General features: G+C 40.0%; 1 protein-coding gene across 1 annotated transcript in view; it reads left to right on the top strand.

Annotated features, from left to right (window-relative positions):
* MCUB (mitochondrial calcium uniporter dominant negative subunit beta) overlaps positions 1-18,112 on the top strand; it is a 45,493-nt gene that overhangs the window by 26,873 nt on the left and 508 nt on the right. The window contains exons 2-7 of the mRNA XM_068187411.1: positions 12,095-12,170; positions 12,427-12,597; positions 14,596-14,700; positions 14,909-15,069; positions 15,763-15,966; positions 17,338-17,454. Of these exons, the coding sequence (XP_068043512.1) occupies positions 12,095-12,170; positions 12,427-12,597; positions 14,596-14,700; positions 14,909-15,069; positions 15,763-15,966; positions 17,338-17,454 (834 nt within the window). The remainder of the gene's footprint in view (positions 1-12,094; positions 12,171-12,426; positions 12,598-14,595; positions 14,701-14,908; positions 15,070-15,762; positions 15,967-17,337; positions 17,455-18,112) is intronic.

Raw genomic sequence — 18,112 nt, 5'->3', positions numbered from 1 at the left:
CCACTAAATGGTTTTGTTGATGTATCAAAAATACAGGTTGCCCCTTTGTGTTAGTGTTTTAGGGATGAATTTCTCTGCTGTTTCAAGAGAAATTTGATGCAACATGTTAGAACACCTGTTGGCTTCCCCCAACCTTTTTTTTTTCCTTCATAAACTGGATATATGGTAATGCTTTACAAAATAAGATGAACTTGATATTCTTTGCTTAATGTCAAAATATAGTTGCAAAATATTTTCCTGGTAGGAAATCTCTTTACATATACACATTTGTGTAATAGAAGGAAGGAGTAACTTTAATTTTCCAGTGATCCTGTGTTAAAATTCCAAGATTAAGAACTGAGAAGTTTTCAGGTCCTTGGAATGCAAGTATGTAGTACTGCTTGCTCTGAGTGGTAAAGCATTAATGATGTGTATGTCAAAACCCACAATTCTAAGTTATTTGAAATTGGACTTTACATAGAATTCCTGTGTGAGTTTGGGTGCATGTTGGGAGGGAGGTGAAGATAAACAGTGACCACAGACCATTCATTTTCTGGGACAGCATTGTGGCTTGTTCTGGAGTACAGGCTATAAACATTTCAACCTGATGTAGAGTATTCTGTGTGATTTATTTCTCTTATATTAGAGTTTTCTTCTAGTAGTATTTTCCCTGAATAAGATGCTTGCACTCAATTAGGATCAAGTCTAGGGACAAAACTGTGCTTTAACTTTATTAACTAAAATCTTGAGAGGATTTATTGGAGGTAGCTTAGAGAAAACTTGACAAGCTGACTTCTGTTAGTGCTGCAGGCTAGAGATTCTGTTCTCTGCAGGAGTCTGATTCATAGATGGCACCTGCATTTAAGTGTATCCCAAAGATGGAGCTGGGTAAGAGGTTCTGCTTTACAATCTCTGTTACAGCAATCTGCTTGTGTTGGAAGACAAGATGACTGCATCCAATATATATATTGGTGTTACTATAGGCTTGAGTAGAAACAGAGCAACAGCTTTGGGCTACTGCCTGCTTGTTCTGTATGGCATTGAATTCTTGTTTGCTGTAGCAATAAAATCCTAAAAATACATGGAAACCCATGCAAGGGTAAACGTTGCATTCAGAAGATCCAGATTCTTGCCCTTGTCAATTGCATCAGTCTTTCAGATAGATGTCCCGAATGCATTAATAGAGGAAGAGGAAATAGAACTCTTAATTGGCTAGAGTTCAAAGGCTCTGGGTTGAAAAGGGAGCAGCTAACATGCAGCTTAGCTCACTTCCCCCGGGGAGGCACAGCAGGCACATCGGAACACAGGTTCTGGTCCATCCGGGGCACACAGAGCCTTTCATCTTCTTGTACTGGCTGTGATTGTTTTTCTTGCGATAGTAAGCTTTAGAAAAAAACACTAGAAACCTCTACAGGAAAACTTCATTTTTTGTTTGCTTTGCCTGCTCTGTAGAAAGGGATAAATGTGCAAGCATGTTGTAGAGAGTAAAACTGAAGGTCAGAACAATAGCTCAGTGATTCACAACCAGTATTGGTTGTTAATTTAAAAATTTCATTGCTGTCTGTATGCTTTGTGCTTTTACTCGTGCAGGAAGAAGGTAAAAATCTGTCTATGATGGATTTGGTGTTGCAATTGAGTTCACTCAGTCACTGGTTAAGCTAAATTATGTTTTTAAAACATTGATGCCAACAGCTGAAACACAGAAGTGAGTAGTACCACCAAAGCCACAGCCATTTGACGGTTTTAGATTAAAAAATCTTCTTGAATGGCAGTGGGAGAACATAGATTTCCAAAAGAAAGTTAAAAACTAAAGCAAAAATGTTTCCTTTTTGACATCTGACAGCATTTTGATGTATCTCTTTGGGAATGCCAATATTGAGACCTCTGTCCACAAGTATTTAGGAGTGATGGGTCCTTAGACACAAGTCATGAAGTGCCAGGAACGTACATGCGCATTGGGACCTTTGCTGAACTGTTGGGCTAGCAAGGCAGCACGTTTGTGTTTCATGCCAGAATGGTTGGATTTTCTAGGTCCCTCTGCTGTGGCAGCTTTTCTGTCAGGAATGCTCTAGAAGCGACTTCTCCCAGCAGAGTTCTCTTTCAAGAAAACAGATGGTGTTAAGTTTGCCTGCTAGATGAGTTTTGTGGTTTTAAACTATTACTGTAGGTCTCTTATAAGGACTTAGAATGAAGTTGTTGTCTTCTGTAAAGTGTTGGTCTTGCGAAACCCAGTTTGTTGTAATTGTTCTGCAAAGTGTGCATGAAGGCTGGAAGCTCTTGAAACTGGTGAGTTTGTAGCTGCCCCTTTGATCTTATTCCTTAGAAATGTTTACTTCCTTTGGTTTTCTCTGATTTTTTAATTTGTAATGTTTCTGCTGTCAGGCTCTCTTAAATGGCAGCTCTGCGGTTTCTGACACCACCTGTTGAAGTTTCTATGAAGTTGTGATGTTAAGTTCACAGTTGGTTGCTCATTGTGGATGTTCTCACAGTGTCTGCCCTAGATATTTTTAAAAAACATTGTAAATTAGAAACTGTCAAAAGGGAAAGTATTATGATTCTCTGTTGACTTCAGTTCTTGTGCCTTTGTTTTCTTGGGTTACTTTCTAACAAGGGTAAAAAGTGTGTTCTGTACTCCCTGCAAGTAATTTGAGCATCCACAGGAGTTCAGCAGCATATAAAGCTGGAATATAAACTAAGTTCCATTTTGGAATTGCTTTATAACTATCTGTTATAAAGGAAACAGATCACTATATCTACATCCTAATGCCAGCTACTAAGAGAGAAAGACATTTGATTTGATCTAGTCTGTCAGTTGTTTTGTTGTTCTGCTACTGGTTTTTTTTGTTTGTTTGTTTGTTTTTGTTTGTTTTTGTTTGTTTTTTTTTTTTTTTGGTAAGCAATCAGAAGTGTTTTTATATGTGAAATCATGTATGTTTTCCCTTTGGAAAGGTACCTGTTTACAGCTGCCTGCAAAAAACATGAGTTCTTAAGTGTTTGGGCTAGTCTTATTGCAGACCTTTAAAGAAAAAAGGAAATATTATGTTTCTAAAACCATCAATATAAGATGTGCTGTTTTAGAATAATGATATAGACAACGCATTTCTGGAATTGTTGTGGCAGGAGAAAGAGGAGAAACTTCTCTAATAGTGCAACACCAGATAGTCTCAGTATAATTTAGAGCAAATGTAGGTGTGACTAAGCCAGACATTGACTGTTACTGTCCTCTGTTGTCTTAGGTTTGATCCCTAATATTTTCCTTCCCCTCCAAATTACAGTTAACAGTCTGCATTGACAAAATAGTTCTGCCTTTGGGATGATGGTGTTTGGGCCAGAGAAATTGCTAGCTGTGGGAAATGCTCCTCTTGAGAGCAAAATTTCTCTGCTCTTTAGTAGAATAGTGCAATTCAGTTTTCAGGGAGTGGAAGAAAAGAAGCAATAAATTGTACAGGGGAGATGGTGGCTTTGATTCTGCAGAGTATTTTGGTTTCTCATGGCTTGTGGTCAGACCCTGGGGGAGGCCTTGGGGGTGGGGACTAGATGGGAAACATCCCCAGCAGGAAAGAGAAAGAAGCCCTTTGCTGGAGAGGTGGCTGGGTGAGGAGTGGAAGGGATGCGGTGAAGAGCCAGCTCTCCTTGCCTGGTGCGTTTCAGCAGCTGCTCAGCTGGTTCCCTTTCCAAGATAGGTTTGGTGGAGCGATTCTGAAGTCTGTTACCTGCTAAAAAGCTTGCTGAAAAGCTGGGTGAGAGCTGTCACTGGGAATTTCTCCACTGCTGGTAACTCTGACTGACTTTACACACACATCTATCAGATTTAAATTCTAAGCCTTGAGTCAGTCAAACTTTCCAAGGAGTCTCTTCTTTATTAGCCAAGCCATAAATGCCTTAAGGCTTTTGAAATCTGCAGTTTAGCAAAGAAAAGACTGGGGAAAGAATGCCCCTGAAAGAGAAGTACATCCTTGTATGTATATGAAAACCCAATTATTTTGAGCTTTGGGGAGGAGGAACAGGGTTATTTATTTAGTAAATAGAAATGTCCATTATAAATGAAAATGTTGACAAGCAGTTCCATTTCCTGAGTTACATCATCTTTTTCCTGCGTGCAACAACCTGCTCAATGCTTTCAATCTGAAAAGTTCTGTGGGAGAAAAGGAAGACTTGGTGGAAGACTTTGATAAACATGTAAGTGTAATCTGACTTTGCATCCTTGTGTCTCTTGTTATCTCATTTCAGCTGAAATTTAAACAAGGTTTTTCTTGTCTGGCAATTTGAACAAATAATGTTGTTCCTAGAGAAGTGTTCGAGCAATTTTTTTTTTCTTTTTTAAGAAACATGAAAGCAGCTGTGTACATTAAGATGCAGTCTTTCTAAGACATTTGTAAGAAAATGCGCAGCAAGCCCATTTTCTTATATAATAAAATATAAGTGTATTTTTGAAAACAAAGTCACTCTTGTTACTCTTAAAATAAAGTTTTGCAATATTTCTCAGATCAGCATGCCTTCTCAAAAGGCACAGCACAAGAGCAAAGATCTGTTCTGTGGGACAAATTAAAAATCCTGTCTGTGCTGACACATTAATCTTTTGACCTAGACTGTTTTGGGGAACAGATGGTACAGCATGTGGATGTAGACTTGCTTTTGATACAGCACAAGTAGATTTTCATTCTGTAATCCCTCCCTCTCAAATTCCTTGCCCTGTCTGATTTGCAAACTACCTTTTAAGTGTTGCATCCTATCTTTCCCTCTGAAAACAAAGTAAATTGGGAAGAAAAGCAGCTTTCAGACAAGCATACTTCATTGAAACTGGATGAAGATGCAATATTTCCAATAATGTAAAACTTTAGATTCAGAAGAGATTTAAGATTTGCTTTTCTTTGTAGGAAGAGAAGAAAAAGGTTTGATAAAATAATAAGACACAATGGTGTTGCTCCTAAAAATGCACTTGGCCTGCACAGCTGTCTTGGTTTTAGGCCTGTTTTTACACTGGTTTGGAGATCAGTTTATTTTGAAAAGGAGGAATGTCTGTACCTTCAGAGTAGTCCCCAGAAGACACTGCAGGCAGATGGTGTCAGCTGAAGTTCATCCTTCTCATCTCCTCAGCGCTTCTTGTGTTGCTTCTTTGCAGTGAGGAGTCACTGCAGTGAGGAGTTACTGAAATCATACTTTTGGTTAGAGGAAGACAAGGCTTAATTTCAGCCTGCTTTAAATGTCTGTGTTATCAGCATCTGTTTTTATGGCTTGTCAAACCGATGTGGATGCAAATCCTGGTGCTTCCCTAGAGCTATGCATCCACAGGTGCCTGGTGTAGAGTCAGATGACCTCAGTGAGATACATCTCAAGAAGAGGGATCTCTGCCCCTCTTGCACAATGGATTCTCTCCCCTACGTGCATGCACCCAGTGGAGTGGGGTGTGCATGTGGGCAGGGAGTGGGTGAGAGAGCCCAAAGGAGTAGTGAGGGAGCAGAATGCAGCTGGAGGATGCACACCTGCCCAGCAGGACATTAGATGGAAGGTCTCCCTGGCAAAACTCCTCTGCAGTGGTGGGTTTGGCCTGCTGGACCTTCATAAAAGAGGTTCTTGGTAGCCAGTTGCCTCAATGTACTTCCTATCATAGCTATCATTTTGGTCATTGGAGATGTTTGGCTGATTAAAACTGGTGGCACCTGTTCTTGGAATCTGAGCAGAGGCAGGAAATGAAAGATCAGCAGGGATGATAAAGGCACAAAAAATAACAGGCACATGAAACCAAAGTTTTGATGGCTTGGGCTCTTTTATGGGGTTTTAACAGTGCTGTAAGGCAAGTGAGTTTTGAGTAAAAGCCATATGAATCCTGTATAGCTCTTGCTTCTTCAAGATCACTGGAACATACATATTTGTGTTGAAACTACTGCTTTGTTGAAAGAGACCTGCTGGCTACTTTTAAATTGATTTGTACTGAGGAAGGGGTTAAAAATATTGCAGATTTCAAATTAGCTGCATTGAAAGGATTGAAATATAAGTGGATTGAAATATAAATGTTGCAGTGTGGTTCATACAGTGCCTTATGGAACAGCTGGGAAAAGGTATTCAATGCATGGCCCATTTGAGACAGGAAAGCTGTCTCTCAGGAAAAAAAATCTGTCCTCTTTTGGGGTTCTTTTTGTCCTAGGAAAGGGAAATGTATCTTGAATAGTCCCAGGTGTCAAAAGTATCTTCCCTGCTGAAACTGGTGTATTGGTATAGGGGTGTTTTGACAGAATAAGTGATGTGTCTGTTGAAAGGATTTTGTTTGTTTAACTTAAGCTGGGCTTCCAGAAATCTGAGCGATGGCTAAATCTGAGTAATGTGCTCTGAAGCTGCTGTTTGCATTGAGGCTGTTGTTGCATGATCATCTGAATCAGTTCTGGGACCAGTGAAGAAACAATGACAATCCTTTAAGTGTAAGAAGAGGCAAGTGAAAAGTTAATAAGAGAGAAATCTGTATCTCAAATGAGCACTTGTAAGATGATTGTAGGCGGTTGTTAGGGCTCCATATGTCTTATTTTTCCTGATCATGTAGGATTGCTTACAAAATCAGCACAGAAATTTAATAGCAGATATCTCCAAAATGGCCTTAGTGACTCATTTTAAAAAGGGAAATACCTTCAGTGTACTTCTTGTAAACTTGATCGGAACAACGATTCATTTTTTATTAGCTTGGTTGTGCATGATCTACAAGCTCAGTAGACTGTTGCAACACTTGCTTTTTTTCCTCCTTTCCCTTCGTTTTAAACCATTCTGAAATGTCTGTAGATTATCCTGAAACTGCAGATTGTTAGTCCATAATTGATTAATCAATCTCTTTCGGTTTCCCTCAAAGAATCAGGAGCCAGCATCATTCATCTGCAGAGAACTTCTGAGTGTGTTTATCAGAAAAACATGTAAGTCACTATGGAAAATATACATAGCTATTTATAACACATTCCTTCACTGAACCATGGCTAACATGTACCTGCCCTCATTTTCCTCCTGCCCTTTCAAGCAGGCAGCATCCAGGGAGGTGACTTGTCCTGCACTCTGCTTCACAAACTGGGTGAGATCAGCACATGAGGAGAACAATAGATACTGAGAATGTTGGCTTGTCTGGTGACAGGGTAAAAAAAGGCCACAAAATTCATTCTTAGGCATTGCAACTACTAGTTTCCCCCATGAATTGTCTCTTCCTGCTCCTTTCCTACAGTCCTTTTCAGTAGCTGTGTGTAAGGAGCTGTACCAGGGTTGGACAAGGACTCCAGGAGATAACTGAGCTCTCCTCTTCTGCCTGTAGCACTATATTACTATGGAAAAGCATACTGCAAGATGTGTTTTAATTAGAATGTGTTTTGCTGCACTGTAATTAAGGGTAAAATGCTTGTGCTTTGTGGAGTAGGGCATATTATTATTGTGCTTCTCCATATCAGATTCTTATCATTGCCTTAGAGAGAAGGAAATGAGAATGGGGGAGACCATTCACATAAGAGTCTGCATTATTTTTTGTGAAGGCTACTCATGAGTTTGACTTGAGGCAGTCTCAAAAGGATCTCACACTGAAGAAATATAGTACATCACTTTGTAGTATTGCATGTCCCTTCAGGAAGAGGGCAGACAGTGTTGAACTGACTCTTTTTTGGTTGCTTTCCCTAATAAATGCAAGTTATTGGGGACTCAAATGTTGAAGGAGTGTTCCATTTTTTATTGCTGTTGAAATAACAAACAGAAACTATCATATCTTCCAAGATGCATATAAGCAAAGACAAAAATTTCAAAAATATGATTGCTGGCTAGCTGCATTTTGATTCAGACTTGTTACAATATTTTGGTATGGTAGGTCAAAATTAAGTAAACAGTAATTCAGAAAGTGTTCTCAGAAAGTGTCCTAATAACATTTTTTTTAGAATTGTGTATTACTTTTTTGTGTGAAAAATATTTTATTTCTATGCTCTCTCTCTTCCCACCCACATGATAATGTTCTACAGAACAGATGTTACGGTTCCTGATGAGGTTACTCTTTGTATATGTAGTGCTGAGGAAGATCAGAGGCTTTCATGTCGCCTCATATACTGGTAATGATGCTAATTTCTTAGACATAACTGGTCAGAAGTGAATTTGAGCTTAAGTTTGCAGGAACAATCACTCAAGATCATAAAAGGTAGATTATTTGTAACAGCTAGCTCCAGAAATTGCAGTATAGGTAGGTTCAGTCATTTGCCACTCTCAAAAGTGAAAAATACGGTATTTCTATTCCAGTCTCTCCCACTTGTCATGTCTGGCTGCCTGGTTTTCCAGCTCAGTTATGATGCTGCATTAGTCCCTAAAACTTTGCTGAAAATCACCAGCAAAATGCTGAAATTTACACTCTTGACTTTAACAGTGGCAACTTCTCTGCTGTTAGAGACCAGAGGCGCCCTTAACAGAGGAAGTTATATTAAAATACTTGCATATATACTTGCGTATATATTTTCCATTTTATACCAACTGGTATTTTTAACAGATTATGTTGGATTTTTTTTATCACAATTAACACTCTACGCCGTAAATTCTTAAGAGTTTTCACTCCCAGAAGAGTCCATGCCTTGAACTGAATCAAAAGATGTGGCAGATGTGGACATCTGCTGCTCCCATGTATTTTGCATTATATATATATATTTTGCAGGTATAGCTGAGGGGGAAGGAGTGTTTCACAACTAAATGCTGTTCATCAGCCTTTGACTCCTGAACATCATTGTGCTTGTGTTAGAAGTGTTCGAGCCAGGTGTTGTGCCACATGTGTGTGCAAATTGCAGAAAGCTGTAGAATAGCTTGCTTAGCCTTTGTGAGGTTAGAGGAGTTAGCCAAGAGGCATGCACTGGCATAGAGAAGAGTTGTTGTAGTATGCTGTGCTCCTTACAGTATCTCAGAGGTTGTGATGCACTTAATTCAGGGCACACAGTTCTGGTTCAGCTCTCACTCATGTTGTTGTGAGGGCAGTAGTCTCTCTGTTTTGTTCCGGTAGTTCAAGTCCTCCTTGGTAGTTCAAGTCCTCCTTGTAGCTGCGATGCTTGCTGACTGACATTTCTTTTCCAGAGGTAGGATAGGGGTCATTCCAGGCATCTCAAAAGGAGCACAATGATTTGGCTCTAGGGCACAAGCTAATGGTTTAATAACTTCACTGAAAGTGGAGATTTAAATCTGGAAACAGAGGGGGAAAGTTAACCCAGCTCTTCATGCTTCCCAATTCATTAACCTAGAGCTAATATGGAAAGATAATTATTTGCATATGAGTACAACTCCATGGCTCTGTGGCTCTTGCATTTTTATTCTTTGCCGGTGATTTTAATGGGTAGTCTGCATTTGAGACAATCTGAAAAAAACAAGCTCCAATATATAGAGATTCTTTCAATGGATCATGAATGGCAATGTCAAAATCAAAAGAATAATAAAATGAACTACTGTGAAGATCTTATTTCAAGAAATATGATTTAATAAGTATTTTAAATTAATATATTAAACGTATCTAAATATTTTAATTTGTATTGATTGTTGAATGCATTGCTTCTTCTGTAAGTAAAGTAGATAATTAATTTCTTTTGTTGGGAATTTGGGTAACCTTGAAATACAGGCAGGGTGCAGTTCATTGCTTGGGGCATGTTAGGTGATCAGTATCTAGATACTGATTGCAAAGTTTGCAAAAAAATGAATTCCTTATTATCCCTTGTATATCCTCCTGAAGAAACAAGAGTTGCTGTTATGTTCAAAGCTATTTTTTCCTGCGTGCTGTTCCGAAGCAGATCCTGTTTTGAGGGCTGTCTCCCTGCTCCAGGCTGTGTTCCTAAATGTTTTGTGGGTGCAGGTGCCCCCTGTAAATGGGATGGGAACTGGTGAGCTGGGCTGTGTCCTGCCTGGCTCCAGGGAAAGTTTCTTGTTCTGCTGAAGAAACAAGACAAGTTACCGGATGCTTCCGTAGCTCTGGGTGGCTGTGTTCTGGTTTGAAAGCAAAACCAGTGAGAGACTCTAAGTCAGAAATACAATTTATTAGGAAAAGGAAAAAGAAACAAAATACATGCAATAATACAAAAGGAAAGCCACTGACAAATTCAGAATACAACCTGACACTCCTTTGGCCAGCGTGTTGGTAGCAGTCTAAATTGGAATGGCTGCAGTCCTGGAGTGGCAGATGTGGTTCTGTTGGAGCAGTGATCCTGTAGAAGGGTGTAGTCTTCCTCTGAAGGTCCAGTGGAAAAACCCCAGCTGTTGGTCTTGGGAGCCAGTGGAAAGGCTGCCTCTGATGTCCCCAAAACCCAGAGTACATCCAGTTAGGAATGCTTGGCTCCTCCCTCTGGGCAGAGCATCTCACAATGGGATGTTATAGTTCTTATCAGTCACGCAGTGACTCATTATCAATAGCTCATTATCAGCAGATGTCTCCCCTGAGAGAGGATAGGTTGTGAAAGAGAGAAGGCAGACTGCTCACTTAACAGAAGACAATGGATGGGAAATGGAATACATCTTGATTCTCAATCTGGGACAGGCTGTCAGCATTCCTGTACTCCTATCTACCTTTTTTTGAGCAATGCTTTTGTGTTTAAGATATTCTGCTATTTGGTCTAAGTTTCTGACTGTCTTTGATACCTGAAGATTACAACACACAGATTTCTCAGTGCTGAAAACTCACAGAATTACTTACTTTCTTTAAATCCTGAAAAGTGCTTGTTCCGGATATAAAGTTAGGGCAGCATCAGCATCTTTAAAACACACAGATTCATTTATAGAATTTTTTTTATTTAACCTAATAGCATATTCCTATCCAGACAGCCAAGGCTGTATTTCTTTAAAAACAAATATATCATGTGAATGTGGTGAGCAGTGTTTGGCATATTGAATAGCCAGGGCCTTGTGCATTTAATGTTTTGTTTTCCTGCCATGTCAAAGAATATTATCTTGCAGACTCTGAAATGTTTTGGCCTTCAGAAAGATGAGCTATAAAGCTTACTGGGGGAAAATCGATCCTTATCATCTCACTCCACATTGTTTTCCACCTTCCTCAGCTATCATATTTCAAATCCCAGGCCTTGGTCCAGCCTATGTGTGTTTTTTGTAACCAGTTTGGTCAGGGATGTGATTTCCCTTCTTTTACCTGTTACTCCTAGTTTACAGCAAAAACATCGGCTGTGTGGAATCACTGCAATAAAATTGTCCCTCTCCTTGTGCAGGGGATTAGCTGTAGAAGCAAAGGACATTGTACCTTCCACAGCCTGGGTGGACAGCTTTAAGTAATGGGTGTAATCAGAGCACTTTGTCTTCTGTGTTTTGATATGGTTGTGTTGAAGTGTATTGATGGTTCTCCCCAGTGGCTCTGGAAGGTGCAAGCTTTGGTGTGTAACCCTGCAGGTTCAGAAACCTACTGTCATCACTGTCCTGGGGCAGAGAGGGTACTCACTGCATCTGGCTGTGCCTCCTTTAGTGTTGTACTGGACTCTGGTGCTGGTACTTGCAGCAGCATCTCTCAGCATGCAGTTGAAGCCATTCATATTTAAAACATAAAATATCTTCAAGCTCTGTTGTTGTTATTGTCTTTCAGCAGCACAAATCTCAACAGCCAGCTTTGGTACACAGTATATAACTATGACGCAACAGGTAGTGACCTCAGTACCTTATTATTTTATTTGTGACTGTTGTTCACGATTCAGCAGTGAGTCTTCACTGAAGTCATGCCCTCTGTTGGAAGTTACACTGTGGAATTTTGCTTTTAGGTGCCACGAGGTAGAGGTTTTTCAAAAGGCTGTTTTGTGGGGGGAGGAGAGGTTTTATTGCAAGAGTTGCATGAAGCACTTCAGAAACACTGCAAATTTTTTCTTTTCTTTTCTTCCTCTGCTCTTTTTTCATTGAGTTAATTAAGCCACAATAGACAAGAAATTTTTCTATGGGCAATACTGTAATATCTTTAGCAGAAATTCTGCTTCCTATAAAGATGGTTTCACCTTTTTCATAGAATTGCCAAGTAAAGGATTTTTCTTCGGGCAGACACCTCTGATGTCAGATCACACGGAAGCAGATCACCGTGACAGGCTGGGTGCTGCCTTTAACCAGGTACACTTTGCAGCCTAACTATTCTAAGGCAAGTTCCCTTGTGTCCCTGCTGCAGGTGAGGCTCTGGAGGCACACCGGAGGTTGGAGGGGCCGGGAAGGAACGCCTTACAGCACACTGGTGCCATCTGATGGTAAGCGTTCACAGCAACTTCTCCCCCTTCCCGTCAGTGTAACAAGCTTTTTATTTATTTTATGAGATGTGAGGTCACATTAATTGCATGGTTTTGTATATATTTTCCAGAAATTGAAGTACTATATTAATTTTTTTAAATCTAGAACTGTTTTGTGTAATTTTCCTTATTTATCCTGTGTTTTAAAAGCAGCTTTACATTAAACTACAATCTACAATGCAACTTTTTCACTTAGTTTTCTTTTTTTACCCCCCAGAAGTAACTATTAATTACAGACATGGTCTTCCTGTGATAACTCTTATGCTGCCCACAAGAAGTGAACGCTGTCAGTTCACTGTCAAGCCGGTAGTGACCACTGTAGGAGCATTCCTGCAGGATGTGCAAAGAGAAGATAAAGGAATTGAGAGAGCTGAAGTCTTTGCAACAGGTATCTTGGGGTTTTTTGGTCTTGTTTTGCTTTGTTTTGACAGTGTCTGCTTGGGAGCAAAAATAGAAAATTCTCTTGAAGTTAATTTCCTAAAAAGACTCTTTATCTTCAGAAGCCACTGTAAGAAATGGTCATTGTGAGCAGCTGGCCTTCGCCTTAACACAGAAGTTTTTCCCTGCAAAGGATTTCTTAGTGGTGTGGGGCAGAACTTGTGCTGGCAGCAGTTAACCTTTGGGTATTACTGTTGTGCAGACATCCAGGACAGGAGTGTTTGGGATTCACTGCGGATTGCTTTCCTCTCTGCTATGTCAGCAAAAGCTAACTATTCCTGCTTCAGTGCAAACTTGGGTCACTTATGAAGCACGAGGTAATTCCTGTAAGAAACTTGCAATCTGGCATTTTTGGCTTGGACAGGTAGCAGATTCTAAAGTGGAGATGAATTTGAGTTGTTTTCACCTTGTCTGATGTGTTTAAACACACCCCCATCCCTTCTGATTTGGGAATACTTAGATTAAAACAGTGACTCAATATAGTTCTCTGTTCTGTATTTGTCAAGTGCTGGGCAATTGTAATGTTACAGAACAGCTGAGATGTTTAATTCATTAGGAAACTGATACTGTAAAGAGAAACTATTGGTCAAGTACTGGGAGTTGAACTTAAACATCAATTATTAAATAAAAATTATGAACCCTTGATTTAGTGTAGACACACTTCTGTGTCATTTAACCATTAAATGAAACGTAACCTTAACTGAAGTAATCAGTGCTGTGTATGATGACTAGCTTTCATTATCTGTGGATATGATCTTCATCCTGCAAACCTTTTGTAGACAAAAAAATACCCTTTGTCCACATTGGAACACTTGTATTTAGGTACAAGAATTAAAGTAGCCTTTGCTTAAAGCGTGTGAGGAATTTTCTAAAATAAAATACCTCTCTTTCCTTAAAACTTCTCTTCAGTTAATATAAGGTTGCACAGGTTGCTAAATCAGTGGTGTATTCAGAACATCCAGAACAAAGAGCCTGTCTGGCACTTCTTTTGAAAAGCATTTTTCCCTTAAATGTTATAGAAAGAGTTATAAATGTCACCTTAATAATGTGCATGCAAATGAGCCTTGATGTTTTATTACACTGGAAAAAAAAAGAAATGAGTGGATAGGCACATTACAATTTTGGGTTGAAAGTGACTGGCTTTTGGGTTTGCTTTGCTACCCATACAGAGTGGGCAGGTGAGCCAGCTGGGGCGTTTGCCTGCAGAGTTCAGTAGTCTAAGCCTCATCAGATGGGGCCTGAGGACAGGGTTCTCTGTACAAATAATTGCAGATGTGGGGTTGACTGTGGAGCCTTTCTGTAGTGGATGTGTGAGGGCAGGTGGAGGAGGAGCTGAGGCAGTAGCACTGTGACAAATATCTACATACAAAAATCTAGGTATTTTGTGGCCTTTCTGGTTATTCATTTTGGGAGTAAAGCTGCCTAGCCCTTGGCAAGGACAGGGGAAGGTGCCTTTTTGTGTTTAGAAAAGGAGAATCATCTCAAACAGCTCCTTGGCTTTTCAAACCCTCATGCCAGAGAGATGTGTCCAGTGGTGTGTGGCTCTGGGGGCCTTTGGGGCATCTGAACCCCAGTATGCTCCTGGCAACCACAGTTACATGAGTAGTAGTTCCTGCTAATTAATCCAATTGGACTTTTGGTAGGAGCTGTAAAATTGCATGTAAAATTTGTGGGGTACCATTCATGTAAATTTCTGCATTAAAGAAAAAAAAACCCAACCAAAAACATAGAACAGGGTTCTCCAGAGAATCAAAGTTCAACTCCATTCTCTGCACAGGACAGCCCCAAGAATCACACCTGACTGTTTAGTATTATCTACCAGCTCTAAAAGTAGAGTTGCTTCCAAACATTATTAGTGAAGAACCCCAGCACTTTTCTGCAGGGTTATCTGCTAATGTTTAAAACGCCTCATGATAAGTGATCTAGAACTGAAATCTTTCTTCTGCAGATGGTAGCAAGGTCTCTGATGCAACCTTAATGGAGGTCTTATTGATGAATGACTTTAAGCTTGTTATCAACAACACAGCATACAGTGTATCAGCTCCTGTAAAAGGTAAGAGCAATCCTTAATAACTGGTCATCTCACTTCATTTAGTGAAAGGCATGGGAAGTCTCAGAAAAGTGGGACCTGGAAGAAAGGTGTTTCTCTTTGGCTTTGTCTTTCTACCTTTGGATGGTCCTGCTTTTGGGGCTGGAGGTGAGGAGAGAATGAAGAAGGGTATATTCTTGAAATGGTTATATGACAAATATTTTCTTTTCAGATAAGCTGAGTAGTGAGCATGCTACTGAAATGGAAGATATCAAATCATTGGTTCACAGACTGTTTGTGGCTCTACATTTAGAAGATCACCAGATCAGGAAAGAGAGAGAATTGCTACAGAGGCTAGACCATCTGAAAGGAGAGCTGCTGCCTCTTGAACAGGTTGGAAAGTGGGGGTACTTTTTTTTTTAAACTCAAAAGCTTTTTATTTCATCCGAAGTAAGTCCTGTGACAGAAGAAAAACAGCATGAATGGCTAGGGTGTGTCTGTTCTGTTTGTTATGTAAACGAGGTCAACTCAGGTAGAATGCGAATTGTTTTCAATTCAGATATTTTTCTACCTGTTGAGGACATTAATGGGGTAGAAACCACAGCACCTGGAGAAAGCTGTCGTGAACATGGCTAGTATTGAGATTAAAAGGCCATTTGTTGAAATGTCATTGAAAGTCATCTGTTGCTTTATGAGTTCTGAATACCCATGACAGCAAAAAACCACAGTAGTGGAGTTGACATCCGTGGCTTAGGGTATTGGACAGTAGGACTCCTGCTTTATGAGGGCCAGACTCAGTGTTACCCAGAACTGCCTTGAATGTAAATGGAAATCAAACGGACATAGATCCCTAGCAGTGCAAAGGGGAGATTAAAAGGAGGAATTCTCGGTGCACAATGGTAAGAAGATCTGGTTGCCCTTGGACTTCAGTGCTTTTACTTTCTCAGCAGGGTAAGTCAGTAAGAGGTGTTGGTAAGCGATCCTGAGAAAGGATCTAGCCCAGGGGGAGAAAACATAGTTGAGGAGCTGTTCATCAGAGGAATACTCATGTTTATTTGAACAGGTTTCTGCATTTCTTTTCTTCAGATGAAAGCCAGAATCATGGACAGTGCAGATGCAAAAACCTCCAGGCTTTTATGGGTTGGCCTAGCCCTGATGTCAACTCAGGGGGGAGCACTGGCGTGGCTCACGTGGTGGGTCTACTCGTGGGACATCATGGAGCCAGTCACGTACTTCATCACCTATGGGAGTGCCATGGCTTTCTATGCCTATTTCGTTCTTACCAAGCAGGTGAGTCCTTGTCTTCTAAATGTCTGGAAAATGGAAAAGGAGGAAAACTGAGTCTGTGAATCACAATGTTTGAACTCTCATGAAAACAGAATTCACTAAGTGGCCTTGCCATCAGACAGGGGCTTATTTGATCCCTAATGCAACTGGATACAAACATTACATCATGCAGAATCAAGCAGGTACTGCTGCACATGAACTGCAGGCCAGCTACTGAGCATAACTACTGTTGGTAAGATTTCATAACCTAGAATGAAAAGTGAGTAAAGAAGTCTCTCCTTTAAAATGTTTGTAGATGACTTTGCATAGTAAATGGCACCTTGCTCACTGCAGTAATGGGAGAGCAACTGGTAGTGCTGTGCCAGTTTATGAATGCTGCCTTACAGCAGCAAATCATCCAACAGTAGTTTTTATTTGCTGGAGTTTGTGTATATACAGTGCAAGGTACCAAACTGTTTGGAACTCTGGCAGTTACATTACTGAAATACACTGAAGTATATTTGGTGCCTGAAAAAATGATACTGCTCTGCTCTTCATAATCTGACCACTTTTCCATGACTTAGAATGAACAGAGGTAAACTAGGACAGCTGAAATGAGGCAGGCATTGTGTAGAAGCTAAAGGTTTGCTCAGATCTTAACTTAGCTTCACAATACAGGCTTGTTCTGAAATCCTGTTAAGACTTTGAGAAATGTTTCTTTTTCCTGTTTTATCTCTGTACTTTACTCTCAAAGTGGACATCTTGATGTTGAACTTTCTATAATGCAAAACTCTTTTTGTTGTGGAAGTATGTGGTAGAGTAACCAGTACTTTCTTCCATTATACAAATGGATCTATAGACCATGTGAGAAATTAGGTTCCTTCCGTGAAGAGGGGAGACATATCTCTTTTTATGAAGAGCTGGCTCAGAATGTGATTTTTGCTCCTTCTGACTGGTTTTTAAGAAGGGCTAAGCCATTCCTACTTTTTGTGAGTAGATAAAGAGATTACTACTTGGCTTTTTTGAACAGCTGCTGGCACCATTGCTTAAGACTTTGAAATAAGTCCTCAAGAAGTAGTTCCTGAATATTCTCTGACTCCTTGGAAGTAGACTCCATTGGCTGAGGTGGCTCCAGTCATGAAGATCACCCAATGTCTTTATTATAACTGAAAATCATGTTAGAAATCTTCAGACATGATAGAAATTACTCCTACTATGTGTTTAAAAAGCCCTTATGGCCCCCGTAAGAGCAGCATTTCATATGTAGCCTCTTTACAAAACATACTTAGGTGCTGGACAAGGTAAATCTTCCTGAAAAAGGCTGAGTTTCTAATGTGCTGACCTCTACTCAGTTTCCTTGCTAACCACAAATCCATGTCCTCCTTCCTTCCCCAGGACTACATTTATCCTCACGCTAAGGACAGGCAGTTCCTCCACTACTTCTACCGCAAATCCAAAAAGCAGCGTTTCAATGTGGAACGATACAACAAGCTCAAAGACGACCTAGCAGAGGTATTTAAGTGCAGTTCTGCAATTATGATGCAGCTTCTGGCTTAAGACTTTCTCAGTAAACTCTCAGCTAACAGAAAATTGACCTCACAGCTTGCTATCAAAACTCTGTATTGCTGTATTGCTTATCAGCCAGTTTCAGTTGTTCAGATAATTTTACAATGTTTGCCTTTGATGTATAAACTACTTCTGTAGGTCATCAGAAAGGGAGACCTTCATGAATTTAATTTAAAACAAGTCAGTTTATCAGCATGACATCTATTTTTTGCTTACTCTAATTAATGTTGCATTTTTGGCCATTTAATACAATAGCTGCATTTATTTTGGGCACAGTATGTTTGCTGCACTGCTGTGGTAAACCAATCTCCTCCCTTCCTTGGAAGGAGATTGCCTTGCAGAGTGTTCAGCATTTGACATCATAAGCTTATTCCACAGCTAAAAGACTTAGATTTACAGAATATGGGTGATGGGATGGAAAAGGTGGTATGTACACCTAGGAGAAATTTGGTGGCCTTCATGAAATAGTTGTACCAGATCTCTCACTCCTCAATTATTACTTCTCCATCCCATCTTGACAGTCCTGTGTTCAATGTCTTATAAAAGAAAATGGAACTACTTCTAATTTTAGCTCAAAACCCAGAGTTCAGGGTGTAATTTCATG

The sequence above is a fragment of the Anomalospiza imberbis genome, chromosome 4, assembly GCF_031753505.1.
Source record: "Anomalospiza imberbis isolate Cuckoo-Finch-1a 21T00152 chromosome 4, ASM3175350v1, whole genome shotgun sequence".
Classification (NCBI taxonomy): Eukaryota; Metazoa; Chordata; class Aves; order Passeriformes; family Viduidae; genus Anomalospiza; species Anomalospiza imberbis.
The sequence above is the reverse complement of the archived record's forward strand: the minus strand, read 5'-3'. Positions and strand labels throughout refer to the sequence as shown.